Source organism: Micromys minutus, assembly GCF_963924665.1.
Source record: "Micromys minutus genome assembly, chromosome: 1".
Taxonomy (NCBI): domain Eukaryota; kingdom Metazoa; phylum Chordata; class Mammalia; order Rodentia; family Muridae; genus Micromys; species Micromys minutus.
Window position 1 is genome coordinate 23,775,414 of NC_137969.1, and position 13,564 is coordinate 23,788,977.

The 13,564-nt window shown below is 52.9% G+C and overlaps 1 protein-coding gene across 2 annotated transcripts in view; it reads right to left on the reverse strand.

The window, feature by feature from the left end:
* Positions 1-13,084, reverse strand: part of CRMP1 (collapsin response mediator protein 1) — a gene marked incomplete at both ends in the record, with an annotated part of 46,747 nt that extends 33,663 nt beyond the window's left edge. The window contains one exon of one of the 2 annotated variants that reach the window (XM_080927162.1): positions 12,704-13,084. In XM_080927162.1, the coding sequence (XP_080783288.1) occupies positions 12,704-13,084 (381 nt within the window). Of the gene's footprint in view, positions 1-9,102; positions 9,142-12,703 lie in introns of those variants that run through there. The other variant, XM_080927163.1, reaches the window with a different exon arrangement.
* Between the last annotated feature and the right edge of the window lie 480 nt (positions 13,085-13,564).

Sequence of the window (13,564 nt, forward strand, 5' to 3'; positions counted from 1 at the left end):
AAGGCTGCCTGGCAGCAGTAAGTGGTACTACACAGCTACACACATCTGCTTATTAATTCACACAAAATCATATTTGTGACAGCCTATCTATCCACAGTAAGGAAGATGCAGGGAGTGGAAACCGGTGTGGAGCTCAGTCTAATTAGCACCCTTTGTCCTTCCTTTGCCTAGATGGAAGCAGCGTGCCTTCTTGGCTCAGAAATATAGGTGGACCCCAAGGAATAGAGCTTAGGCCTGTTTCCATGGCAACTTTTAACTGCAGGATCTCAGACCTATCGTTCTGGTCAGTGTACAGGAAACACTCTCAGATGACAAACTATCTGATTGTAAAATGGTACATTCTCCAGGGACCCCAGTGGGCAGGGCCTTCCTGCCATCAGCAAAAGACGGCACTAGCTAAATCTACATTTTCATTTTTAATTCTTAAGCTCTCATAGGAAGCAAGTGTAGTTGCTACAAATGTGGAAACTCAGAGAAGTCAAGTAGTTTTCCCAAAGTCATACATCCAAGAGATGGTGCCAGTGTTTGAACCTTGTTCTACTTGTCATCTCTACTGTGACTTCCCACTCCTGACTCCTGGGGGTTATCTTGGAGTAAGGGTATGTCCACTGTCCCTAATGATGGTGCATGAGTCTTCACTGTCCCCAGCACAGCAGACTGGTTAAGCAATAACAGATCCTCCACACTGCTGTGTCATTTTCAACAGCACACCTCATCCCATGTTTCAGCTTAATCCCTGCTGGGAATGTGGTCCAAGAAGGTAAGGCACATTAAAAAGCTTTGGCCATCTTGAAGGATGCTTTCTCTGGGAGTCAGGCACTATTGGCAGAGCCTTACTTAGCTAAGAAGTGACAGTGCCTCTTGTCCCCACTATATCATAAAACATGTATGTTACTAGAGAACATGCCTCATTTTCTAAGGACACCATGCAGCTACCGTGACTCTGCCATGTGTGTATGTCCAACTGTACTTCAGTGCCCAGGCATGAGACAACTGACATAGGTTCAACAACCCACAACCACAGTCCTGTGGAGGGCTGGGTCATGCTTTAACATGTGTATTTCAACTTCAGATCCTTCAGCCTCTCCTACCCTTCCTTCATCTTTCCTCTCATCTGTCACAAAACCCCTGAGACTTGTGGCTTTCTCACCAGTAAAGGTTTATTTTGCTCGTGATTGTGGAGAACTGGAAAACCCAAGAGTGTGGCACCAAACCTGTGGTGAGATCCCTGTGTTACCACCCAAGGAGGAAACAGAAAGACAGGGGAGCACAATCAGCCAGAGGTTCCCACCGCTCACTCTTGTAACAAGTGCATCCCCACACTAACGACGCTGATCCACGCAGAAGGGCGTGGCTTCATGGCATCACCAATTTCTATAAGGACCACTCCCCTTGTTATCGCCTGAGATCATGCCCAACACAGTGCACTGTGGATGAGGCTTCCAGTGGGCAAACCATGGCAAACCAGGACCCTTGCACTGTCCACTTGGGAAAGGTCCTCATAGACGCCTGGTTCTTTTCTCCTGCTGCTGCACCTGTCCTGGGGTAGCCCTCATATCTGCCTCCCTACTGCTTCTCTTGCTTCTACCGCATGACAGTCCGAGTGACTTTCTGAAGCAGAAACCTAGCTGTCTTACCCCTCTTCATGACCTTTCAGCATTGTCTCCTCACACAGAATGAGGACCCTCCATGCCTGGCCTACCCTTTCGTTGCCAAGACACACCATATTTACCTATTGACCACCTGTGCCTCTCCCTGAGCCATCTCTGAAGCATGGGCCACTTGCCAAGTCCACTCAGCCCACACATCTCAGCCTCCTAATCTTCATCCCAGTAGCCTGACTCCAGCACAATATGCAGCTCTCCCTAGTGTGAGGTCTGTACCTTTGGCTAGCACATCCAAGGTGCACCATCTTTTAGCTCCATTTTATCTGCCTTATTCCCTAAGATAGGAATCCTTTCCTTGGTGCTGAGACGGCAGCTTACCTCCCATGTTGCCTCTGCATGCTGTGCCCCTCCTCTCTAAAGAGAAGTAGTCAGAGCTCCAACCTTGCAGGATTACCATGATATGATCTGGAAGCCTGGAGGCTGCCCATACATTGAACACCAGCCTAGGAGAACCAAGATTATGGGCCATGCATCTGCATTCAGGCATTTAAGGAAGTAGGAAATTTTTTCCTTATTTTTTTTATTTAAAATTCAGTGCCAAATCCTTCAAGTTTTATTTTGGATTTTCATTGCTCTATATGCCCAGAAATAAAGCTCAGTTTAAAAATAAAAAGTGGGGGAGAAAATACTGTAGCTTTAACTGTCAATTTGGTATACCCTATAGTCATCTGAAAGAAGACTCTCAATCCTCAATCAAGGGATGGCCCAGACCAGACAGGCCTGTTAAAATGTGCATGAAGAATTTTCTTCAGTAATAACTGATGTGGGAGGGCCCAGCCCACTGTGGGTGGTACCATTCCCTGGGCAGGTTTCTGGTGCTGTGGAAAGAAACAAGCTTATCTTCAGCCTGTGAATGACTCAGCGTGCAGTGTTCCTCCTGATTTCTGTTGCGCTTCCTTGGCTGAGTTCCCTGGTTAGAGGTAACACTGCATAAGGCAGAGACCAAACCAGCTGACTTCCCTCAGCGATGGACTATGATTTGGAAATGTAAGCCAAACAGACCTTTTTCTTCCCCAAATTGGGAAGAAAATTTGGGTTAGAGTGTTTATCACAGCAACGGAAAGCAAGGTGGGGCCATGGGGAAGAGAAGCCAAACACGATGCTGTTCTCCGCACAGAGAATGAACTGGGGTGGTTTGAGTCTCTGAGAGCAACAAGAGGGCAGATGACTGGGTCATTTCTTCAGCCAAACAAGGACACTTCACAAAAGAAGCACCCTCCCCCCAAGCAAGCTGTCCCAGATCATGCCCCGCTGCCCTGTGAAGTGTGACCTTCTGTAACTGTAAAGGTTCTAGGAGAAGGTATTTGAAATTCCTGCGCGAGCTAGGAGAATAAATCATGCTGGCATTTTCTTACACAAACACGAAAAACCTCCCCACAGTTATAAGAGTCCCTTCAACTTAGAGGTTATAGAATTCAAATATTTGTGTAGAACGTGGGGCTTGAGCCTTCAGGATCTGTTATGACAAAAAGCATATTTCTACTAAGAATATAACTTAGCAGTAGAGTCCTTGCTTAGCATGCATGATACTCGGGTTCAGTCTCCAACAACATGCATGTCTGCACAGGCATGCATACCACCCAGGTCTGAGAAGAGGCACGTGCTTTAGCTCCACATGCTTCTGTATCAGATCTACTGAGTCTACCTCGGAAGTGACCCAGTTCTCACACTAGGTTATGACTGTGTCAGGCCCCTGGGAGTCAAGTCATACATGCTGTGTCTCAACCTGACTTATGAAAAGTTCTTGAGAGCACGCTGACCATTGTTAAAGTCAGCTAAGCTCATTGGCAAAGCAGCTCTGCCCTCTCTCTAGTGCCCAGATTCCATTTTAGAGGAGCCCCCCTCATTTCTAGAGCCCTTCATGACACTCTCCCTAACTTCATGATGCTAACTAGCTCAGAGCTGAGCCCACAGACAAGGTTTAAGGAAGAGCCATTGCAGGAGCAGCTAAAAGCTCACTCAGCCCAGAAACAAGGCTTACCAGGTGAACTCTATCCACCCATGCAATAGAATCCCTTGGATTTAGAGAGGCTAAGAAGGGGAGATTCTCCCAGTCTTCCATGTTCTTATGGATATGAGAAACTAGCCAAAGATCTGGCAGCTCCCCACCCTGGGAAGAAGGGTGTTCCTTAGAAAGTAGAGATCTTGCTGGCAAAGGCTGGGAGTTAGGGAGGGTGATCATGATCTCAGAGAGTGCTCTGGGTTCCTGCACCAAGTAAAGTCTACAGGACTGGGAGCTTCACACAGCCTGGCACCAATGTGTCCCTTTCATGTGGATGTGGGCACATGTCCACATGTGTGGTTAGTCAGGTGCTGATGGGGGATGTCTTCCTCAATGGCTCTCTACCATATTATTTGACACAGGATCTCTCACTGAACCTGTAGCTCATGGATTTGGTTAGGCTCTGGAGATCCGTCTATTTCACCACCTGGTGCCCCACACACACACCCCAGAGCTGGAATGGGGTTACAGATAGGTACCTCCTAGAGTACCGCCACATCTAGCTTTTTTATGGGTGCTAGGGATACAGACTCAGATCCTCAGGCTTGTGTGGTAAGCAAGTTACACACTGAGCCACCTCCCCAGCCCCACTCACGTGTGCTGAAGGTTCTGTCGAGTCAAGTCTCCCAGTTCTGACCCCAGCTCATGAATGCACCAGCACCAATTCACAGTGGCGTTTGCGCAGAGCAAAAATTTAGGACTTAGACATTATATATCTATCCAGGAAAATGGTTCCCGATCTCTCTAACCAGAAAACAGAGTCAAATAGTCTAAAACCTAGCAGCATTGCTAGAGGGTTTACATATCAAATATCACCAGCTAGGTGGGCAGCCATGTTTCCTTCTCTCCTGGAGGCCCTTAGCAGCCCTGATTGCACAGGCTTGCCCTTACACACCACCACACTAGACACTGCCCTGACCTAGTTCTTTTTGATGCTGGGAGGAGGGGGATGGTCTCTGAGGCTTCTTTGTCTTGTCAGCACCAGATGCCTCATTTTTGCTCACAGCAGGAAACTGGGCTGTACTCAACACCTGTGAACACTCAGGGCTCTGAAGACAGATGTTACTACAAACAGTCTGTAAACCCTGTCACTGACCTGGAGTCCAGCTAGAGACTGTTCCAGCACACCACTCTGCTCCCATGGGCTGAGAACTGCCTCAGCTGGAACGACTTCCCTTCTCCTTTCTTTGCCACCTCTTCTACACCTTCGCACGATTTCCTCTCTACCTGACTCATGCCCTCATTCCAGCCTGTACTGTTAAGCAGCCTCTGAGCAAACCCCACCTAATAAACAGCACCTTCTCTCCATGGCTCTTACTTTTCCGTAATGAGCTCGGCATCAGTTTCAACAGATGATTACAAGCATATCTTCCCACACCAGAAGTGACCTGTGTAACCTCTGGTGACGTCCAGGAAACTGACTTCAGGTTTACACTGACTTTGGGCTCAGCCCTATGACTTTATGAGAAATTCTTGATGGAACAGGAGTTCTTCTAAAGACCTTGCAGGCTCCCGGTCTGCATGTTCTGCTCCTCTTTCAGCCTGGGTCTCAAAGTGAAAAGATGCATGGGGCAGATGCACCTTCTAACAGCAGCTGCAGGGACAAGGTTACAGCTTGTGGTATGAGATCTCAGGGCCATGTGAACAAAGCTGACCTGTTCACTGTCCCACAATGGTTATGCTGACAGCTAACCCACGTGGTGTTTTCTCTGTGCAGACACTATTCTCAGCATCCTACAAGTTTCTTCCATTAATGATGAGGATTAGATGTTATTACTTGTCTCATATCCCACATCTAGCCATAGAAAAAGGCTGATGAGTAGAGACACTGTGTAAGCTCCCAGGAGTCAAACCTACAATTTCACTGGTTTTTCCAACACTCCATTCTCCCAGCTCACAGGCCTCCAGCTCCTTCCAATGACCCGCAGGGTATCAGGATGCCCTGTAATATTGAACCCCAGCTACCTCATCTATTACACAATAAGAAAAAGAACTCAAGATCTAAGAGGAGGAAGTGAGGTGCCCAAGATCAGACACCTCCTTGAAGTCTGCATCAATCTGGGGAGCTGTGTCATTTCTATTATTTTGGGTGCACTACAACTTCTGCAACCCTGAAGCATCACCAGCTGCCCAGCCATTCAGAGGTCTCTCAGGCCCCTAGGATTCGGCCACGTAAAATTCCCCCACCTTCCTCCCAACCCAGACCTCACCCCTCACCAGCACTGTTCCAACTTCTTGCTTATGAAACTGAAACCCATGTGGGAGATAATAGAAATCATGTAGACCACAGTAAGAGCTGTGAGTCCCATTGTTAATAATAATCAGACTCAGTAGCAAGCTCCCTGACTCCCTCCATGCACACAGCTGGGCAAGCATCTCCCATTCTGTTGCTCTCTTGGGGGCCCAGAGCTTCTGCAGGGACAGGGATCCCTGTGCCTTTGTTTGCTGAGAGCCACACCCATAATACTCTACTTGCTAAACCCAGTGGGTATCTGTAAACAGTTTCAGCTATGTTAACCCCTTTCTGTGCTCTTCATTGCAGAAGAATCCACCCTTGAAAGAGCTTCATCAATATTTTAAAAAGATCCTAGAGATAGAGGCTAAGTGTGTATTTCCCCATCTTTCTTCTCCATTGGGCCAGCCTGCCCATCAACTCAGGAAGGGTTGGGATGCTTAAAAGAAATTACTCTACATCAAACCAACTATAGTAGAGCATTTTCCTAATTCCATCCCCATGTCTGTCCATAGCGTACCTGGCCTGGGTGCCCCTTGTGTTCCCTGTTGTGACACACAGCTCTGAATTCCTTACTGAAGCCTAGATCTTATCTCTGAGTGAACTCACCATAACAGAGATTCAGAAGCTCATGGTCCAGGACCCTGCAGGAGGGACCTAGGGATGCAGCTGTGCTCTCTACTTATGTGGCCTGCATCTCGGGCCTCTGCTCGGGCTGTTTAAAGCACCTTTGACTTTTCCAAGGTTTGCTTCAGTGTGCAGAGAAGCCACATGGAGGCGGAGGTGAGGATCTATAATGCTGGCTTTCCTTCTGCCTCCTCCAAAAGCAATCTCTTCCGACCCCTGTATTCTACATACCTGCTGTAGTTGACTGCAGACCCCTTACTCCCCTTTACTATATCCAAACCATTTATGAAGCAGCCATGAATTATTGCTAACTACAGGAGCTATGGCTATCTCCTTCCCAGACTCCCTGTGTCCCCCAGAGACCCAGGCAACTACCTAGTGACTGCCAGGGAACAGTCAAAGGCTGTGGTATTTTTAATGGAAACCTGATCCTCATCACAGTGTGTGCTTCATTAGCAAAAGGCCATCAGACATTGGAAGGGTCTTACAATGTAGAGCCACTCACTTTCAGCCTTGTTATTTCCTTCTTGAAACCACACATTTTTGTGATTGGAATAGACAAGGTGCACCAAGGAAGCAAGTGTCCTCTGGGGGCGGGGAGGGCTCTTTTTGCATACAAGATAGCAGTTCTGCATCCCTCCTTACCAAACTCACTGGAACCACACTCCTGAGATTGATTGATGGAGCCGCTCTGTAAATGCCCCACAGGTTGATTGCCTGCTCTGCATATGGGATCAAAGTAACAGAGAGGCCATACCTTTCTCAGGTCAAATGTGTCAACTCACTAACAGCTCTGCCTGGATGGCCAGGCTGCTCCTGAGTCTTGTTGAGGGCATGGGAAGGAATCTGCTATGGATATCAAAGCAGTGAGGCTCAAAAAGCCGTCATAGCAGGACACATATCCACAGCCATCTGGTGTAAAGGCTGAACCCTCCATCTCCACTGCAGAAGGTCACAGCAGGATGGCCCTGCAGCTCAACAGACTGAAAGCCATAGGACTGACTCCAAAGGAACTCTTCCCAGAGACCTGCCTAGCAGCCATCTGTTGAGTTTCAATCTGAGACACCAGTGCCCTGAAGCTCAGATCTTCCAGGAGCACACAATACAGAGGGACCCCAAGCTATTGACTCATTGGTCCCCACATCAGCCCCACCTCATCACTTGCCTCGTTCTTCTGACAGGGGCCCATGGTCAGCAGGCTCTCCAGCAGGGACCTGTTCAAATAATCCCAGGATTTCTCCCTTCATTGTCTGGCAGATGGATATCATAGTCTCTCCAAGGCATGTCCTACTTACACGGTTTGCAAACTGGGTAGATAGGGTTCAGTCTCCATGTGGCTACTCATGTCTATAGGTAGGAGCTCAACAGAGGTCTGCTGACCAGAGCTGAAGCTCAGCTTGGAAGGGATGAAAGCCAGCCAGTGCAAAAACAGAGGTGGGGAACCAGGATTTCTCTCCCCCTCTTTTCTTAACTGTATTTACAGCCCCCTAGCCAACCATCTCCAGCTTCATAGCAGTGCTCCCCTGAAACGACCTCCCCAGGGCCATAAAACTAGCAGGGTGTCACACTGGCCATGTGCCTAAAGAAAGTCAGCACCCACCTCTAACCCGAAGCTGCCTTCCTGGAGGGGCCCTGGAGCTGTCCCTGACCCTAAACTCTACAAGCTGAGTCTCCACCCTCCAATCTCAGGAGGATATCACTCTTTCACCCAGGAGGATATCAGCTTTAGGAATCCCGCCTGCCAGAATCTGGATGCTCCAGCATTGCCACCCTAGTCTCTGTGCAGATCTCTGGGCAACTGTTTGCTGGTTCTAACACTAGGCAGGAACTTGGTGGACTATGGAGTGTCTGACCTCATCACCCTTACCTCCCTGCCTACACAAAGCTTAGAGACCAGGCCTCCTTTGTTTCCAGCCACACCCAGGGACACAGCCCAGATGTTCAGCCAGCGCTACCACCCCACCTTCGGGCTGCTCAGCCTCAGCGGTTAACCCTTAAGAAGCCGCAGCTTACAGTATGGACCACTGGGCTATTCTCAGCTGCAGTGAGGTATGGGAGCAGTGCATCCATCATGGCGCAGCTCCAAGTCCGGCCTTCCACCCCATTAACAAGCGAGGAGCCACCGCTTTTTCCTTCCTCTGAAGGCTGCAAGGTGCAAGAGAAGGATGCCGCAGGGGCCAGGTGCATTAGGCCCAGCACACCCTCCCCATCCTAGCCGGAGGCCGAGGGAGGGGGACTGAGGCCCAGCGCCCCTCCCTCTTTTGTTCAGCTCCGCATCCTCTGGGCCACGCCAACCTCCCGGCACACACCACCCTCCCGGCACATCCTGCGGAGGGAGGGGGCTTCACGCCCGCAGAGAGAGGGACTGGATACTCCAGCCCCGCCCTGCCATGCGGGGCTCCCCCTCATTGTCCCCAGAGGGGGAGGGGGAGGCCTCGGCGAGCCGGGCCCCGCCCCACTCACGGCGACGCAGGAAGCCTCCGGGGGCGTCCCTGCTGTACCCCCACGGGTCTGGACCCTGATGGCGACCACCCTCAAGCCACAAAGCACCGCGGCAGGGTGGGGGCGCTTACGGTGAGGTGCGGGATGCTCTTCTTCCCCTGATGAGACATGGCCCCTCTGGAGCCCTCCGCCCGGCCGCTGGAACTAACGTCTGCCTGGCGCTCTACCCGGGTCTCTCCCGGCTGCACTACTCGAGGGAGAGGCGACAAAGACCCGGGAGGGATGCAAGAAAGAACAGAAGCTCGACTCCCACCGCTGCCCACTCCCCGCTGCTCGGCCCGCCGCCGCTGCTCCGGCTGCCTGCACCGCCCGGCTTGGCAAGGAGGGCGGGAGGAGGAGGGAGAGGCAGGGCGAGAGGAGGGCGCTGAAGACAGACAGCTCCTCCCGGTGGCGGCAGCAGAACCGGATTCGCCCCTTTCGGCTCGAACCAGGAAGCGCTTCCCTTCCCATTCCCCCACTCCGCCCCCGACCCCCGCCCCGCGCCCTCGCCTAAGCCCAGGCCTCGCTCGTGCCACTAGGAGAATATGCTTTTCAGTGGTGTTTTAAAAGCAAGAAACGACCTTTGGATGCACGGGCAAAAGCCGTGGGCAACGCCACAGGTGTCTCTGATCTTTATGTGTGTAACCTGTGCTTGGGACGAAGTGTGGTCCAGGAGCCAGCACCCACCCTAATTGCTAGAAGCATCCTTAGCCCTCCAGGGTCACACTTAAGGACCCCCTCTGGCCAGGCCTTCCATGGTCTCCGTGTTTCCATCCCCTTTTCCATATCCAAATCCAAGACTTCATTCATGCTATTGAACAGCCCGCATCAATTAAGGATAACTCATTTTCCCGACCCATCTCCAGAGCCTTTGCCTCTTTACCCTCTCCGTTTCCACTCCCAGGCAGAGCGGCAAAGCAGCAGAAAGGACTAGCTACGAATCCATGGGTGATGGGATTCTTCTGGTCTCTCTTCTCAGTGGCCTGTCAATATGGCCTGGCAGTGAAGGCTTAGAAAGCTAGACCACTGGGAACTAAGGTCTCCACATCCCTGGGGAATGGGAAGAAACGCGATTTTCCTGCCTAACATTTGAATTGTTCGAAGCCCCCCCCCGGGGGGGTCCTGATGTGGCTCTGGGACAGGTGGACAAGAAGCCAGGACAAAGCTTGCCAAACTTCAGCAAAAGGGGACAAAAGATGAACAAGGGAGCCTCCAGCAGGCCTCAAAATCCCGGGCAGCTGCCCTCAGGCAGGAGCAAGCCATTTCCCTACCAATGAGCTCATTTCCTGCCCGGACAATCCCTCCACTGACCCTGTGGATAGACCCACTCCCCCACTTCCGGGTTGCCAAGGGAGGTGAAGAACAGAACAAAATCTCTGGACCCCTCTGGGACCTTTCGACAGGGAGAGAAAGCCAAGTTACCTAGTCCACCGCAGAAGGCCAAGAGGGGTTATAGGCTCAGAGAGAACAGCTTATATCGGGAAACACTAGTCTGTCATTTTCCCCCTTGTACAGATGGGAAACGGAAGCTTCCAGAAATAAAATACCGCTCATTAACAGAGATAAAATAAGGTAAATTAACCGCCGCGGGGCAGAGTCAGGAAGCGGATTCTCTACTCATTAAGTCCCGCCTGTGCGCTGGCCCCCGAAATTCTCGTTAATGACCAAAGAAGCTGTGGATGGCTGCAGCACACTTCTGTCTCCTGGATTCCCTTCCTCGCCAGTAAATCATAGGTGCCAGTACCCGGGCGTTCCCTGGGGTCAGCCAGGGGGTTCTGGGCAGGTAAGCTACAGAGAGGGGCTGGGCCATGTGCAAGTCAGAGGGAGGAGCCCTGCTTACTACTGGCCAAACAGACTGCTGCTCCCAAGCCGACTTAGCCGGTACCAAAGCTTTACAGCAATCGGCCTCTGGCAACAGCAAATGTTGCGCCTGCGCTGTTGAAACTCCTCCTCCCTTCCAGAAAAGAGCCTGATGGGCGGGGGAGGGGCCGGGCACCCTTTGCAGGAGTGGTTAAGGCTGGCCTCAGATCCCTAGCCTTCTGCAATCCATGCCCTGCGGTCTTCAGAAACTAAATTACTCCATCCAGCGAAGCCATGAGTTCTACTTTAAGTCCCTACCAGAGAGTGCACTGGGAGGCCTCGGACCCAGCCTTTTGTCAGGTCCCTAAGAAGCCAGGGAGAAAGGACAGAGGACCCGGGTGGTAAGAACACAGGAAGGAGCAGGTGAAGCAACTAGGGTCCAGAAACGCTAAGGCACAGCTACCCGGCCGGCCATGGCAGAGCTGGACACAAAGCTGGTGTGAATGACCCTGGCCAGCGCCGCGAAGCCAAAAGGACAGCTCTGGGCCAGTCACAAAGAGCACTCGCCTCCGTGGCTCCCCTTGAGGGAAGGCGAGAGAGCAGACTGCCACTCTCGGGTCACAGATGAAGACAGCTTAAAGAAGATGAAACATCTCGACAGGTTCCAGGAGGTGGCTGGGTTTCTGAACCCTGAAGCATTTGGTGGAGCTAGAGAGTCTGTTTCTCACTCGAGGTCGGACTACCAAGGAGGAGATAAAGGGATAGGGAACTGGACTCTGGACTCTGGCTCGCCCCCGCCTCCAGCTCCCAGGCGACAGATTCAGGACCGTGGAGAGTTCCCGAGCAGGCGACAGACCCAGAGGCGAGAACACCGCCCTCAGACCAGCCCACTTTCTTCTCCTCCAAAATGCCTGTCCAGAGTACAGTCCTGTTCAAACTCTTCCTCTGGGTTCACTTTGTGCCTCTCACAGTGTTAACGGAAAGGGCGAATTAATTAAACCGAGAATGATGATGAAACTCCATAGCAAGCATTTATTGATCACTCTCTCTACCTGCTTGAATTTAATTCTTGAAATGGGTCCACAGTTCTCCCCAGCCAGGGAACTTCTGGAGGGTGGGGCCAAGCTGCCCTAGCCAGCCCAGCCGAGAGCTCAAGAGACAGCTCCCAGAGCTGCTCTAACTTCTGTTTCCCAGACACGTGGCTCTGACCTCACCCACCCTGTCCAGGACTCTTCTGTCTGGCCATCCCTGTTTCCTGATAAATTCCAACTTAGGGAAGAAAACCTGAGAGGCCCAAGCCCTAGCCATGTCTCTTCCTGATGTCCCGCCTCACTTTCGGAAGTCAGGGAGTCCATATGCCTGGGTTCAAATCCCAGATTTGCCTACAATTTACACATCCAGGAGTGTCCTGGATGATTTCTAACTGCCCACCATCTAAATCCTTAACCACATCATCCCCTAGGGAGGGGCGGGGAACAGCTGTCTGAACAGAGTCATTCCGTGAACCTCTCCCAGAGCCGGGTGCAGCCTAAGCGCTCCACAGTCACGGAGTGAGCGAATAGATAGAAGAAGGAAGACAGAGAATGCTCCCCTATTCAAAGAACCCCGGAAGGAGAACGAGGCTTAAATTCTCCTTACAGGTCTCTTAGCGGCAGCTGCAGCAACTTACTTCCCCTCTCAGTACCTGGCTTGGCTTTCTGAGGCTGTGCTGGCCAACCCTGGCCTATCCAACAACCTCTCTGAACCTCTTGTAGGATGATGTGGGGGAGGGGTCGTTGCAGTCCCTCAGAACCCGGCGGCAGCGGGGGCCCTACACTCTCCCTCGCGCCACTCAAGCCCTAGGTCTCCAAGGGCCCCGCCCCCCCACGTCCGACCCACGTGCCCCGAGGGTACCTGGCCATTGTCCCGGCCGAGTGGCAGGTCGCGGGGCGCAGGACATCGGATGCGCAACGCCGGTGGTCTGTCATCACGATCGCCTGGCGAGCTGACAGCTGAGCCCGAGGGCTCGCTCACATCGCTGGCCGTGTCCTCGCTGCCGCCTGGGCACGGCAGGCCCACGGCGTCCGGTCGGCCAGCGCTGCGTGGTGTGCGCGCGGAGCCGCGGCGGCCCACGCTGTAGGCGTCGAAGTCGATGGTCTTGTTCTCGTAGGCGCCCTCCACGGCGGCGAACATGCCGCCGTACTTCTGGCGCGGGGTCTGCGCCGCGCTGCCTGGCCGCGCCAGGTACACCGGCAGGTCGTCCTCCGTGTTCCACGCGCGCCGCCGTTCCGCCATCCCCGTCTCCGGCGGTCAGCTCTCGCCACCGCTGGCTCCGCGCTGAGCGCCTCGGTGCGGGCCCGTGGCGGCCCAAGCGCGACTGCGGTCGGGCAAAGAGGGAGGGAGGAAGGGCCGGGGCGGGGCCCGCGAGGGGCGGGGCCGGGGCGGGCCGGGGCGGAGCCTACGGTGACCAAGGCCAGCGCCACTGCCAGCTACAAAGGACCGCGGAGGCGGGGACGGCGGCCGGGGCGGGGAGAATGGTGACGTGTGGTAGCCGCAGCGCGGAGGGCGGGCGGCCGAGCCGCAGTGCCCTCCACGCACCCGGCTCTCCGCCTCCAGAAGGAGCGCAGGGCGCGGGCAGAGACGGGGTGTGGGCAGGGCGCGGGTGCACAGCACACATACACACACATACACGCACGTATGTACACACGGTGAAGCTTCACCTCACACGCGAGAGTTTCACAGGCATCAGCATGTCTGTACCTGGTACGTCCCCAA